The following is a 13,024-nucleotide window of genomic DNA, read 5'->3' on the forward strand; positions in this document are numbered from 1 at the left end:
AGGCTCTTTTCACCGAGGGATCGGGTTAAGGGGAGGCTAAGAAAGTCGCATAACAATTAATTAATCAAACTAATATTCAAGAGGAGTAGATAAGAGAGGGCGGATTAGATGAAATTGTAAACCCCCAACAACATCATTCATCCATTGTTTTCTTTTGTCAATTGAATCAACTTTATTTTACATGTTAATGTTTTTGTTCTCAAATCCAATTTATTAATTTTTATTTTCAAGTCTTATTATTTTAATTCACGTGAACGAGAAAGCCTTTCGAGTCTCTTGGGAAAACGATACTTGGTCTTACCATTTATATTACTTGTACGATTTGGTACACTTGTCAATTTGTCAACACTGGACTCTTAACATCATCATCAAAAACTAGAGTGACTAGAGCACTATGAGATTAAGGTTAGCTAAATCAGTGTTTCCCTTATAAACAATCTAAACAATCTTCCCCTTTTTTTATGATGCACAACCATGATTAATAAGCAACCATGTTTGTACACAAACAGTTCATAAACAGTTAACTTATCACTAGAAATAAGAGCAAATGTAGCAATCAGTAGATACAAGTGATTAAATGATCCTTCCAGTATATCAGAGCATTTTGCAGTATATTAGAGCAAATAAAAGATGACACCATGGTTGATAAAAAATCAGACAGGTATTCTTTGAGATGAAATGTTGCCCAGTCAAGATCACATACTTAACATTATCGGAGAATGAGCAAAAGATTTTATCATCTTAATGGACTTAATGATCTAAGTTTTAATAACATTTATGTTGTATCTCTCCTTACTAAGATTCAACTTGAATTAAACAAGATGACTATCTCTATCTAAAAGGGTTTTACATCCTTGATATTAGGATAGATCCACCAAATTGCATTGGGAGAAGTGGACAAATTGTGCAGACAGCATGAATTCTTCTCAAACATCATGAGCCAGAAGAACAAGTTCAATAAAGCCTCCAAAAAGTCATATTTGGGAATCAAATGTAAGAGGTCTTACTCTAGAAATTGCTCCAATAATTTCCCTGGAAATTGCAATAAAAAGAAAGCTAGAAAATTCTACGCAAAAAAGTAAAGAAAAAGAGTAATTTCAAATTTCTCAAAAGGAAGAAAGCAAAAGGAAAATCCAATCATCAAAGGTGTTTATCTACAATAAGAAAGGTAATCTCTACACTCAATCTCAGTGATACTACAGAGGTTAAGTCTATCTATTTTGAACAAAGTTTTATAGATGAAGAAATTATTTTTGTGTTGGCTCTATCTTTTAAATGAATCTCCCCATTCAAATTCTATGAAGGGAGAAATTCTAGTATTCTCTTTTCATGAAATGCATCCTATTAGGACTTTACCACCATAACCTTGCATAAAACTCCAACTTCTTCCTTCCAAATATGGTAAAGCCATTAAGGCTATTGCTTACTTAGACATGAGAACACAAAAATAAATGTTGGATTTAAATATCCTTTAAATAAGAATATAAACTCAACTAATCAAATTAATTATACAAATAATAGGAACAAAACTAACTCATCAATATGGGTTTCCATTAAAGAATAGTTCACAATAATTATCTATAAGTATTTTAATTGATGAAAGTTTTTTGAATCTTCTTGGATGAACTTGGATAAGTCTTGGTCATGAAGTTTCAAACTTAGAACTAAAAGAACAATTCAATTTTATAGGAAATAATGAACAATATTCATAAGATATCAAGGTATTAAATGAGAATTGAACCACACACATTTTTATTATGTTTTCACTGAATATAGGTTTTGTAGGGTATATCAATTTTCTCATTATGGAGACTAAATAAGTCATGTCACATTTGAATTTTGACACTTGTTACACTTAGGGATGGCAACGGGTCAGGTTCGAGTCGAATAATGTGATACCTGAACCCGACCCGCCATATAAAATTGTACCCGAAACCCGACCCACTACCCGTCGGGTATCCGCCTAAAAAACATCCGCGAATATTTTAAAACCTACGGATATCCACGGATACCCGCAAATATTTAAAAAAACATATTTTTATAAATTATTAAAATAAAATTTAAATAGAATTACAAAAAAATATATAAATATAATATAAATTAAATTAAATATAAATTAAAATTTAAGTTTTGTTTGGGTTGAATTGGTTCGATGGTTAGTCTCCTTCTTTTCTTTGTTCTCTTGTTGACGTGTAGAAGACACTCCGACGCTCAAGATATGAAAAAAGTCTAAATTTTATTAGGATAGAAGATATCAATTGTATATTTATAGAGCCTATGACAAACAAGTCCATTGATTTCCATTAGTGCATTATATTTTTAGGCAATCAAATCCAATAATAAATAATTAATATCATATAATAAATAATTAATATCATATATTTTGTAAAGAGTAAGACAATTTGACTTATTAATTAGTGCAATATACTTTTAGGCAATCAAAACCAATAATCAATAATCAATACCGTATATATATTTTGTAAAGAATAAGGCAATATGACATATTAATACGTGTTAATTATTAATAAATGACAATTAATTCCGATCGGTATATTTCATATAGTACAATTTTAATTAAATTTAACCTTGTAAAATATAAATTAATTTTAATTTTAATTATATTTAACTTAATAAAATAAAAATTAAATTTTTATTTTTATTTTTTGCGGGTAGCGGATATCCGCGGGTACGGATACTATAATATCTGCATCCCACCCGTTTATAAGCGGGTATTAAAATATCCGCTATCCACGGGTTTCGGATAGTAAATATCTGCGGGTATCAACTATCCGTTGCGGATTTTATCCGTGGATATCCGCGGGTGTGGATTTTTTTGCCATCCCTAATTACACTCTTAAATAGAAAAAAATTGCACATTGATTATTATTTATAACTTTTAACTTAATGATAAACGCTTGTTTAGAAAAAAATTCTTGTTGGTGCATAATTATTATGTGACCTAAACTAGGTAGTTCGAGTTACAATAGTTTGATTTCTAGTTAGATAATTGTTATATCATTCTAAGTTATTTATAAAATCAAAGATTATCATATTCCATTACCACTAAAATTAAGTTACTACATAATACTTATTAGAATTTTTTTTATAATACTAAATAATAAATAAATATATATATATATATATATATATATATATATATATATTTTTTTTTTTCTTATACATATTTAAAAAAATAAAAATATATAAAAATAGTTTCTCTATAATTTAGCATTGAGTTCTTAATAAATTAAAACTTAAAATTAAAAAATATTTTATAAGTGAAGTTTTATAAATTAATTTATGCATAAATTAGTTTTTTATATATTTTTTAAAAATTTTATTAAAAAAACTCATAAAAGCTAAAGATACTTTTATAGTTAATAAATTCTCCTGACCAATGGTTAGGAATTACAAAGTAAATCAGGCAAGACAGTTTAAATTTACATTTCGAATTTAAGGTTTTTAAATGGGAAAAAACTTGGTTAAAAAAAATATCAGATTTGAGTCCAATTAATTATATACTGACCAATAAATATTTAAAAAATGTAATTAAGAAAAAGTGTAGACGTAATTAAAGAGAATGAGTTCCAAATTACCATATCTATAAAATAACTTCAACCCCTTCTAATGTCCTAATCAGGTTTTGATCCATCAGCATCAGTAACCGACGCGTAGCAAGAGTACCCTCATGCACGTTCCAAATTACAAATAAAAATGCAAACCACGTGTCTCTTCTCAATAGGAGGTCTTGCCCACGCGCGCCAAGCCGCGCTTGAAATGACGGTGCAGTTCGGCTGAGACGAAGACGATCGTGACGAACCAACTCTATAAATCTCAGACGAAACTTGCTTTCCGAAATCATAACTCCACCTTCTCTCTCTAAAATCCATTATCTTTTTTTCACTCTAGAATTTTCTCTCTCATTTTCTCTTTCTCAGAAAATCTTTTGAACTTCCAGAACCTTCTGCCTGATCGATATTTCGCGGAAACTCTATTTGATATCGTGGCTCGAGCTGCATGAACTGGTTCGTGAAGCTGGATTCGTCGTCTTCAAACTTGAATTCCAACTACTTCGTTACCTGTTTGCTGATTTTCTTCCTCCATTTCTCGCCTCAATCGCTCTCTTTTGTTTCGAATTTGGACACCGAATTCTTCACTAACAATAATCTGATTTTTTGGTCCAATTATGGAGTCCAGGAATAAGCGTAGTCATCAGTTAACCAGAGGTTAGCTTTTAATCGATTTTTTCGTTTCTGAATTTTTGTATCTGTTTTTCTCAAATGTCGGTGGTGACCGCGTGTGCACCTTATTTTATTTGAGGATTTATAATTGTGGTGAGGAAAATAAGGTTTTTAATTTCTAAATCGGTGTTATGGTTTTATTGGTGAAATGAAAAAGTTTCTCAGTAACAGTGGGAGGCACGTGTTCGTCTGTCAGGCACAAAGCTGTACCTTTTTTTTTTTTTTTCAGAATAATTTATTTTATACTTAACTTAAATTAAACAAGCTATCATGAAGCTTTTAAAAATATTTGGATAAAAAGTAATTTCCGTATTTTATACATTGCTTTTGAAAGACTTTTGGAAAGAAGGAATAGCTGTACTTTAAGTATTAGAAAGCCAGTTTATAAGATACTATTTAGATTTTTAAACTAAATAAAAATACTAGTGGACAATTTTCTCCATGAGAGAATGAAAAAGGCAGGAACAGTAGGTATTTTGGTAGGATATGTTTCCAAATTTCATTATTTTCCTTCAGATTGCATAGTCAAAAATGAAACTTTTGTAGTCCAACCATTTCTTTTGTCGTGTATTTAAAAATAATGTATTTTAATCTTATATATATATATATATATATATATATATATATATATATATATATATATTTTGTTTTAATCTATTATAAATTTTATGTATATTATTGTAATTTATATTCTTTGAGCTAACAAATTATTAATTTTTTTGATAAATATTTTTAGAGTCACATGATGCATATCCCAATTATTTTTATATATTATGCTTTAAATTATAGAAAAGTGATTTAATTTTTAGTATTTTATTGTATTTTAATTTTTTTATAACAAATGTTTAGTTTTATAATAATGTTTTTGCAGAATACATTAGTTTGTAATCTAAATGTCTGACCTCACAATTATGCACGCGACAATTAGATTATTTTTATATTAATGTTATTGTTTTGTGTGTATCAAATGTATACACCAACTCTCAGTTAAGAGAGATGGGGTGGGGTGGGGTGCGAAAAGAAATCTTCGCATGAGGATAAAGAGAATTGTAAGATAAGATAAATAATGGGAAGAGTCTCTTTAAAGAGAGAAAAAGTTATTTGAATTGATATATACATACTCATGATCACTCTGGTATATTTAAAGTTGAGGGAATAATTTCAAAGTTGAATTAACTTATGGAAGGTTGGATCATATTTTCTTTCTTTTTCCTTTTTTCTTGTAGCTCTTTGTTATGGAAACAGCAAGCAGGAGGGGAGGTCACCATCTGTGATTATTGTTGGTGGTGGCATGGCTGGGATTGCTGCTGCACGTGCACTCCATGATGCTTCGTTTCAGGTAACAACTATGCGCCAGTTTAATTATATGGATTTTTAATAATATTTGTTAAACTTGTATTTGCTACTCTAATGTAAAACAGTACTTTATAGGACAAAAATTGAATGCAGTTTTGTAGGTACTTTTGGATCAGATCTCCAATTTCAATAAGGGTTTTAAATCTGCTAATCTATGTTAACCTTCAATGCAAGTGGATGCTAGTTTAATCTATTATTGGGCAACAACCCAAAGTATTTGAAGAACTGTATCTGAATTTTCCTGTAGTTTGAAGTAGGTTGCATTATATTTCAGTGAAAAAAATTGGTGGGTCAATCCATCATTATGATTTCCTACATCATTATGAGCTTTGTTGAATGGAAGCTTGTAATGGTTTCGGGGAAGGGTCCTGGGTGACACTTGGTAGTTCAGAATTGGACTGGTTTTGTACGTACATATATGGGTTAATCAATTTTCACGAAACGCACGCACGCAGCAAGTGAATTGGGGCCACATTTTCTCTTATGTTTTGATGAACCTGTTGCCTGAGAATTTCATGTGTTTGGGCGAATAATGGGAATCATGAAGTGGCAAAATAATTTAACTTTTAAGCTAAGGATTGTGTATTTGTGTTGCTTGTAGTTGAAACTTGAACTTGCTTCATGTTTTTGTAGTCAATAATTAACTTATTAATATGCATTTTCAGAGTTGAGGGACTAAATCGTGTTTTTTTTTTTTTGAAAAAAAATTGTTAGGTTGTTCTCTTAGAGTCAAGGGAAAGAATTGGTGGCCGAATTCACACTGATTACTCATTTGGTTTTCCTGTTGACCTGGGAGCCTCATGGTGAGGCTTATTTTCTGATAAATTTATGATGGTTATGTTTTTATGAGAATGCAGAATTTGTCCATTACTTTCCCTGTTTAGTAATAAGAGGTACTCATTTTTCAGGTTGCATGGAGTTTCCAAGGAAAACCCACTGGCTTCGGTCATTGCGAGGCTGGGGCTACCCCTTTATCGTACGAGTGGAGATAACTCCGTACTTTATGACCATGATTTGGAGAGGTAAGTATATAGATTTTCATGATTTATTACTATTATATAGCTAATTCTGTCATACTTGCATCGTATATGATCATTGATTTCAAATAATTTTTGGCAACTTATTTTAATATATTTTCTGGTCATTCTGCATGGTGGAAATTACTATAGACTAATTTTCTCTCTCTTTTTTTTAATTGAAAATTGAACTTCATCAAATTCTTGCAGCTATGCACTTTTTGATACCGATGGGAATCAGGTTCCCCAAGAGTTGGTAACAAAAGTTGGTGGAATATTTGAGACAATTTTAGAGGAGGTAATTCTTTTTGTTTATTAATTTTCCTACTTATGTTTTACCTCATAAGCTCTATTTTCATAGTTGGAAGCAATATTTTAGGCATAGATTGCATTTCTAAACGATCATTTCATGACTAAATGCAGACAAATAAAATAAGAGAAGAATTCAATGAAGACATGTCCGTATTTCGTGGTCTTTCAATTGTTTTGGATAGGAATCCTGAACTAAGGTTATTATGGACATAAGAAATAATTTCTTTAGCACCATTATTACTCTTTTAGGCCTAGTAATTGATAACATTTTCATCACTTGAAACCAGGTTGGAGGGCCTTGCACATAAGGTGCTTCAGTGGTATTTGTGCAGAATGGAGGGTTGGTTTGCTGCAGATTCTGATACTATTTCACTAAAAGAATGGGATCAGGTAATTTCAACTAATCAAGCTGAAAATTTTGTTTGTATTAGAGGTCTAGTTCCAAATCCCCCACCCTTCCACCCACCCCAATTTACGCACTGAATGATCTATTCTCTTTGGTCTTACATACAGGTAGTGAAAGAAATAGTTTGTAAAGTCGTCTCATAGCCAGGTGCATGCATGAGTCTTCAACATGCAGCCTTTCTATGACCGATAATCATGAAAATGTGTTTCCTGATCTACATATAGGAGTATGTATCTGATTGAAACCCTTTTTGTACCTTAATAAGTCATCTTAAGGTAAATTGCATCATATACAATTAAATCAATGACGGCTGTCTAAGATTTAAAACAAGTGTCAATTTAATATATAACACAATCATTATAACGTTCTTCCTCCACTACAAATTAGTGGTGCTTTTTTGTTAAAGTGGTTCGAGTCGGATGTGTAGGATTCCTCTATCATCGGAATATACCATCATATTGCATGATTGTTAAAAGGTGGTCTCAACCTTTACGGGATGTAGGGTTCAAAATTGTTACGCACTTTATACCAGCCTACTATAAAGTTTGTTAAAAGAGAATCCATATTACAAATACGCAACTTTATTATCCTAATTATAGCATCTTACTTGAAACCTTTTATCTAACACGTAATTTATGTATCTTCTTTGTAATTACTCTGTCCTGTCCTTACAGGAGGTGCTTCTCCCTGGTGGTCATGGTCTAATGGTCCGGGGCTACTTGCCTGTTATAAATACCTTAGCCAAGGGTCTTGATATTCGCTTGGGGCACAGGTAGATAATATTTTTAGTTATTAATTTGAATTAATATGTACTATTTTTGTGTAATTAATCCTCTGGCCATGGTGACGCCCCTTTTTCAGGGTCACAAAAGTAATTAGGCGATATAATGGAGTAAAGGTAACAGTGGAAAATGGTAAAACATTTTTTGCTGATGCTGCCATCATTGCTGTTCCACTTGGGGTGCTTAAAGCAAAGACAATAGTGTTTGAGCCAAAACTCCCAGACTGGAAGGAAGCTGCCATTGCTGATCTTGGAATTGGAATTGAGAACAAAATCATCTTACACTTCGAAAATGTGTTTTGGCCTAATGTGGAGTTCTTGGGAGTAGTTGCAGATACATCTTATGGATGCAGCTACTTCCTTAATCTCCACAAAGCCGCAGGTCATCCTGTCCTTGTTTACATGCCTTCTGGGCGGCTTGCCAAAGACATCGAAAAGATGTCTGATGAAGCAGCTGCCAACTTCGCTTTCATGCAGCTCCAGAGGATTCTTCCAGATGCTTCTTCACCGGTACCCATATTAATTCTATCTGTTACTAGTTTCACTTTTAGTCAGAAATATAAAAGAAACCAATGCTTCAGCCTGTAAATACACTGTCTAAGCTACATAAAGCATAGTCTATCTGTCCTTCCACCTTTTAATCTTTACAAGTGTATGATTGTGGTCATTCAACATGTAATTGAGATGCAAAGTATTGTGTGTGTATTTTTAATTAGTAATTTGATGCCACTCTGCAGAATCAGTATCTTGTGTCTCGGTGGGGCTCAGATATAAATTCACTAGGTTCCTATAGCTATGATGCTGTAGGAAAATCCCATGAACTGTTTGAGAGGCTACGAGTCCCAGTGGATAATTTGTTCTTTGCTGGGGAAGCAACAAGTATGAGTTATCCAGGTTCCGTCCATGGGGCATTCTCCACCGGAATGATGGCAGCTGAAGATTGCCGAATGCGGGTTCTGGAGCGCTATGGAGAGCTTGATTTGTTCCAGCCAGTGATGGGAGAAGAGGCTTCCTTGTCTATCCCTCTTCAGATATCTCGTATGTAATCAAATCTTCTTTGAGTCATAACTAGTGGACACAACCAGAATCTCTGTTTTCTTCTTCATTACCATCTAGCTCTATATATAGTGATGCTTTGGTAAGTCACCTTTTATGTTGCATATCCATTGTCAATGTTTGTTATGAACTGGTTATATGAAATATTGTGTACCTAAGAGACTTTGACAACTTAAGTTTCGTTAAGTGCTTCTTAGTTTGAGAACGTCTCTTTACTCATCAACTTTATGTTTGCATGCATGATAAAAATATGCCCATTCGTGTTTTCTCTCGTCTTTTAAATATGATTTTTAACAAATCTTCAGACAACTTGGCAACACGTCATTGTTGTTTAATGTAATAATTTATAGTTTAAATAAATATATTCCTCAATGTGGAACTTACGAAACTCTGACATTTCCCAGCTGTGTAAAATGTTGGCTCGGAAACAGACAGGATAATCATAGAATAAGAAGTTGTCACAAATTTCACATGCAGGAAGCAGTTTTCTGATCATTCCTTTCTTTATTAATTATTTTAATTCCTATGGTTAAGGATTATTGAGTTATACAACTTTTCACTTGGGCTTAAAGGAATAATTAATACTGCCAACTTTCAATCTCGTGAATTTTGAATTTTTAAATTGCCCTCTTTTTATATGCACACGTTGTGACATTTTTGGAATTTTCATCAATAATTAATCGTGAGTGAAAGTTGTTTCAGTTCTTTGACCACCAAAATTACGTGAGCTGATACTAAATATAGCTAAACAACTTTATTTTAATTAAGCCTGAAAGAAAATGAAAAAAAGAAAATGTCAAATGTTCGTAATCAAGAGATCTAGGGTCTCATCTTCTGCTGATCGTTTGATGCGAGCAAGAGTTTTTTCAACCTACAATTGTGGAGTAAATTGTTTTACTCTGCATGTAACAAGCAGTTTCTGTAACAGTAAGTATTCTTTTAATTTCCGTTACCTCTACATCCCAATTTGTTCTAGCAGTCAGAATTGTTAGAGTTGCTGTTTGTACTAAAACTCCGAAGATCATCCCCCACCAGATACCCTGTAACAAACCCAAATACTACAAATATTCATGCAAAATATAGGAAAATAAGTTAACGTTGAAGGAATTTGTCTTTTACTATTTTTGTTGTTTAGAAATATTTATGAAGAAATATATTCAGATGTCTATCAGAAATGTATTGAACTTACAGCTACTCCCAGAGTAGTTTGAAAGCCAAGAACACACCCAACTGTGAGCCCAATGACATAGAAAGAAGCCAAATTTACATATGCCACAACAGCCTGCCATCCACATCCAATTGCAACTCCTGAATTTTTTCAAATAAAATTACAAAAAAGGAAGAATCAGAAGTAAAATGGTGTACAAACCTTTTGTTTCCTTACATGATATTAATAAATTTTTTTAGCAAGAATTAACTCATTTTTCAAAGTTTAGTGGGAGTAGATTGTGTTACCTGACAGTATGGGTTGAATGAAATTTAAGAAAACTGAGATAGCAAGCAGTGGAGTCAAACTAGAAACTTCCTCAATGACTTCAGAGTCAGAAGTAAAAAGCTTGCTCAAAGGCTCCTGGCATGTCAAAATAATTGCAGAGAAAACTACACTGATGACAATGCTGATTCCATTCACTACGATGACAGAAAATCTTGCTACTCTTGGATGAGCTGCCTCTAATTCATTGCTGATTCTGACACTACATCACCCATCTTCTCATTAACAACATTTAAGTTTACTTGAGTTAAATGAGAGCATTTTTTTCTTGCACTAACCTGGTTGCAGAACTTAGACCCAACATAAATTGGAGGTCCCAGTTTAAGTAATTCATACTGAATGAGAATCCATTGACATGAAAATTATGGTTAGATAAGATGATCATTAATTGGCTATACCCACAAAAAGGATGTTGTCATAATAACATACCAAATAGAAATAGTGTCCACTGAGACTGTGGGATGGGAAATTAACCCAGATAAAAGTATCAGTCCTTGATTATACCATGTCTCCAAACTGCATTAGAATGAAGGTAACCAAAAAGTAATTAAAAAACTAGACCTAAGTTTTTTACTTTTTCTAATTACTACTAAAATTAGAACATTTGCCAAGAGAATGAGAATTAAGTGGATTTCTGATCTATACCACAGCATCCAAGCATAAGCAGCTGTCAGTTTGAAATAAGGCCAAATTCCTTTGAAAGCTTTGACAGTGAGGCCACCCCAAGTTTGGTTACATCTTGGGCTAAGAATGATGTATAAAGCATTCAACAAGACAAGAAACCACCATGAGAAGCTGAGAGTAAGAGCAGCTCCAACAAGTCCATAGTCGAATACAAAGAGAACCAACCAAGTGAGAAGCACATGCAGAAGGAACACCACAAGTGACATGAATGCAAGAGGATTCACAATGTTCTGTGCTTGGAGGAACCTCTGCATAGGGCAGGATACTGCAAATGCATAGAGTTGAAGAATGATTCCGCGTGAAAAAACTTGACCTTTCTCTGCTATGCTCTCTGACTGACCTATGGCTTTCAGAAATGACCCTGAAAACCAATACAGAAATGTGAGAATCACTGCAGCCCCCAAGTGTAAGATGATTGCTCTTTGCAATATGATGCCCATTGCTGAGTATTTTCTTGCCCCGTATGCTTCTCCACACACTGTTTGCACTGCACTTGCCATCCCCAACTGTTTAAGGAGAATTTAACAACCACTTTCACAGATTCAATATACAAAACTAAACTCAAGTTCCATACCAAAGAAATCACCAAATTTTGAGAATCTCGCTCCTTGTTTACTAAACTCATTCATGATTTGTAATTTCTAATTATTTTTACCATATAACACTGTTAAGAAAATTTACTAACATTCTGTTGTTATCAGTGCTGGTAACATATATAGATCAGAACAATGTGCAAAATGAAAGTCATCAACTAATTCCCATTGTAAAATTGAAACTAGGTACTAACATTTCTTCTTCTTTATACTGACTCCTATCCAAATTTGATCTCATATCTACTACTTGTAATACTTTAGTACACATATAGAGAACAAGCTCACTCAAAATGACATGTTAGGTAAAAGTTTGAGAGGATATAAAGCAAAACAAAAATACCATAATCCCATAAGCAAGACCCTGAATTCCAACAATGGCCATGGATGCCCCAGCAAGCTCAAGAGACCCCAAGTGCCCAGTGAACATCAAGGTGACAAAGCTTAACATGTAGTTGAATATGGAGACAAGAATGGAGGCCCATGACAATAGCCATATGAGCCTTGACTCCCAAGCAACAAGTTGTGGCCACCATCTCAACTCAATGGACCTTTGTTTCAAGAACTCTTCAATGGTGTCTGATGACAAATCTGGAATCTGGGAGTGTGAATGAAGACCAACTAGAAGTGGTTGGTAACCTGACTCTGAGTTCATGCTTGTGTTGTCTGCACTACCTCCAAAAGAATGGAAGGATGAATTGCAAGTAGTGTATAGTGGAACAGTGGGAATGGGACATGTGACAAGTTAGTTTGCCTAAAGATTTTGTAACTACCAACCATTCTTCTTCTTGACACTTACCTAACTTGCAAACAAGTGGATCAAACTAACCCTAACACCACAAGTTTTTCCTTTCATCTTGATATTCTTCAAAATGAGTATGCACATTTGTTTTTCAATTCAGTTGTTTAAAAAATATTCATAACCAGTATTACTTATTCAATTTGTTTGGTTTCTTATTAGAATATTGTATGTTGATTTATATTTATTATTATTACAAAATGGTTCTCAATTGATTGTAAATGTAAACGGGTTTCCTAAATGTTTAAATTTGATGTAATCAATCTTAATATAAAACTGGAACAAGAATTG

The 13,024-nt window shown here is 33.0% G+C and overlaps 2 protein-coding genes across 5 annotated transcripts; one reads left to right on the top strand and one right to left on the bottom strand.

Annotated features, from left to right (window-relative positions):
* The first annotated feature begins 3,847 nt into the window (after nucleotides 1–3,847).
* Nucleotides 3,848–9,344, top strand: LOC106753045 (probable polyamine oxidase 2). Of its 3 annotated transcripts, XM_014634829.2 has the most exons (11): nucleotides 3,848–4,025; nucleotides 4,198–4,226; nucleotides 5,468–5,580; nucleotides 6,312–6,400; nucleotides 6,506–6,619; nucleotides 6,824–6,911; nucleotides 7,037–7,122; nucleotides 7,213–7,315; nucleotides 8,006–8,103; nucleotides 8,193–8,622; nucleotides 8,850–9,344. In XM_014634829.2, exons 1-11 carry the CDS (start codon nucleotides 4,018–4,020, stop codon nucleotides 9,156–9,158), a joined length of 1,467 nt encoding a protein of 488 aa, XP_014490315.1. In that variant the 5' UTR covers nucleotides 3,848–4,017; the 3' UTR covers nucleotides 9,159–9,344. The 3 variants fall into 3 exon arrangements, with proteins under 3 accessions (XP_014490315.1, XP_014490314.1, XP_014490316.1); XM_014634828.2 differs by having other exon boundaries at nucleotides 3,848–4,226; XM_014634830.2 differs by lacking the exons at nucleotides 3,848–4,025; nucleotides 4,198–4,226 and adding an exon at nucleotides 5,225–5,376.
* A 138-nt stretch (nucleotides 9,345–9,482) lies between these two features.
* Nucleotides 9,483–12,766, bottom strand: LOC106753044 (protein DETOXIFICATION 41). Of its 2 annotated transcripts, XM_014634827.2 has the most exons (8): nucleotides 12,278–12,766; nucleotides 11,306–11,850; nucleotides 11,090–11,176; nucleotides 10,939–10,995; nucleotides 10,624–10,862; nucleotides 10,358–10,476; nucleotides 10,122–10,208; nucleotides 9,483–10,039 (listed from the first exon to the last, which is right to left on the bottom strand). In XM_014634827.2, exons 1-8 carry the CDS (start codon nucleotides 12,587–12,589, stop codon nucleotides 9,965–9,967), a joined length of 1,521 nt encoding a protein of 506 aa, XP_014490313.1. In that variant the 5' UTR covers nucleotides 12,590–12,766; the 3' UTR covers nucleotides 9,483–9,964. The 2 variants fall into 2 exon arrangements, with proteins under 2 accessions (XP_014490313.1, XP_022633079.1); XM_022777358.1 differs by having other exon boundaries at nucleotides 9,483–10,208.
* Between the last annotated feature and the right edge of the window lie 258 nt (nucleotides 12,767–13,024).

The sequence above is a fragment of the Vigna radiata genome, unplaced genomic scaffold (genome assembly GCF_000741045.1).
Source record: "Vigna radiata var. radiata cultivar VC1973A unplaced genomic scaffold, Vradiata_ver6 scaffold_95, whole genome shotgun sequence".
NCBI classification, from domain to species: Eukaryota; Viridiplantae; Streptophyta; class Magnoliopsida; order Fabales; family Fabaceae; genus Vigna; species Vigna radiata.

Excerpts from the sequence above, each read along its gene's own strand:
- LOC106753045 (XM_014634828.2), top strand. The coding sequence starts at position 4,187 with ATGGAGTCCAGGAATAAGCGTAGTCATCAGTTAACCAGAG. Across the intron at positions 5,581-6,311 it reads TCCATGATGCTTCGTTTCAG|GTTGTTCTCTTAGAGTCAAG; the intron begins GTAACAACTATG and ends AAAAATTGTTAG. Across the intron at positions 6,401-6,505 it reads GTTGACCTGGGAGCCTCATG|GTTGCATGGAGTTTCCAAGG; the intron begins GTGAGGCTTATT and ends CTCATTTTTCAG.
- LOC106753044 (XM_022777358.1), bottom strand. The coding sequence starts at position 12,589 with ATGAACTCAGAGTCAGGTTACCAACCACTTCTAGTTGGTCTTCATTCA. Across the intron at positions 11,851-12,277 it reads GTCTTGCTTATGGGATTATG|TTGGGGATGGCAAGTGCAGT; the intron begins GTATTTTTGTTT and ends CTCCTTAAACAG. Across the intron at positions 10,996-11,089 it reads GTGGACACTATTTCTATTTG|TATGAATTACTTAAACTGGG; the intron begins GTATGTTATTAT and ends ATTCTCATTCAG.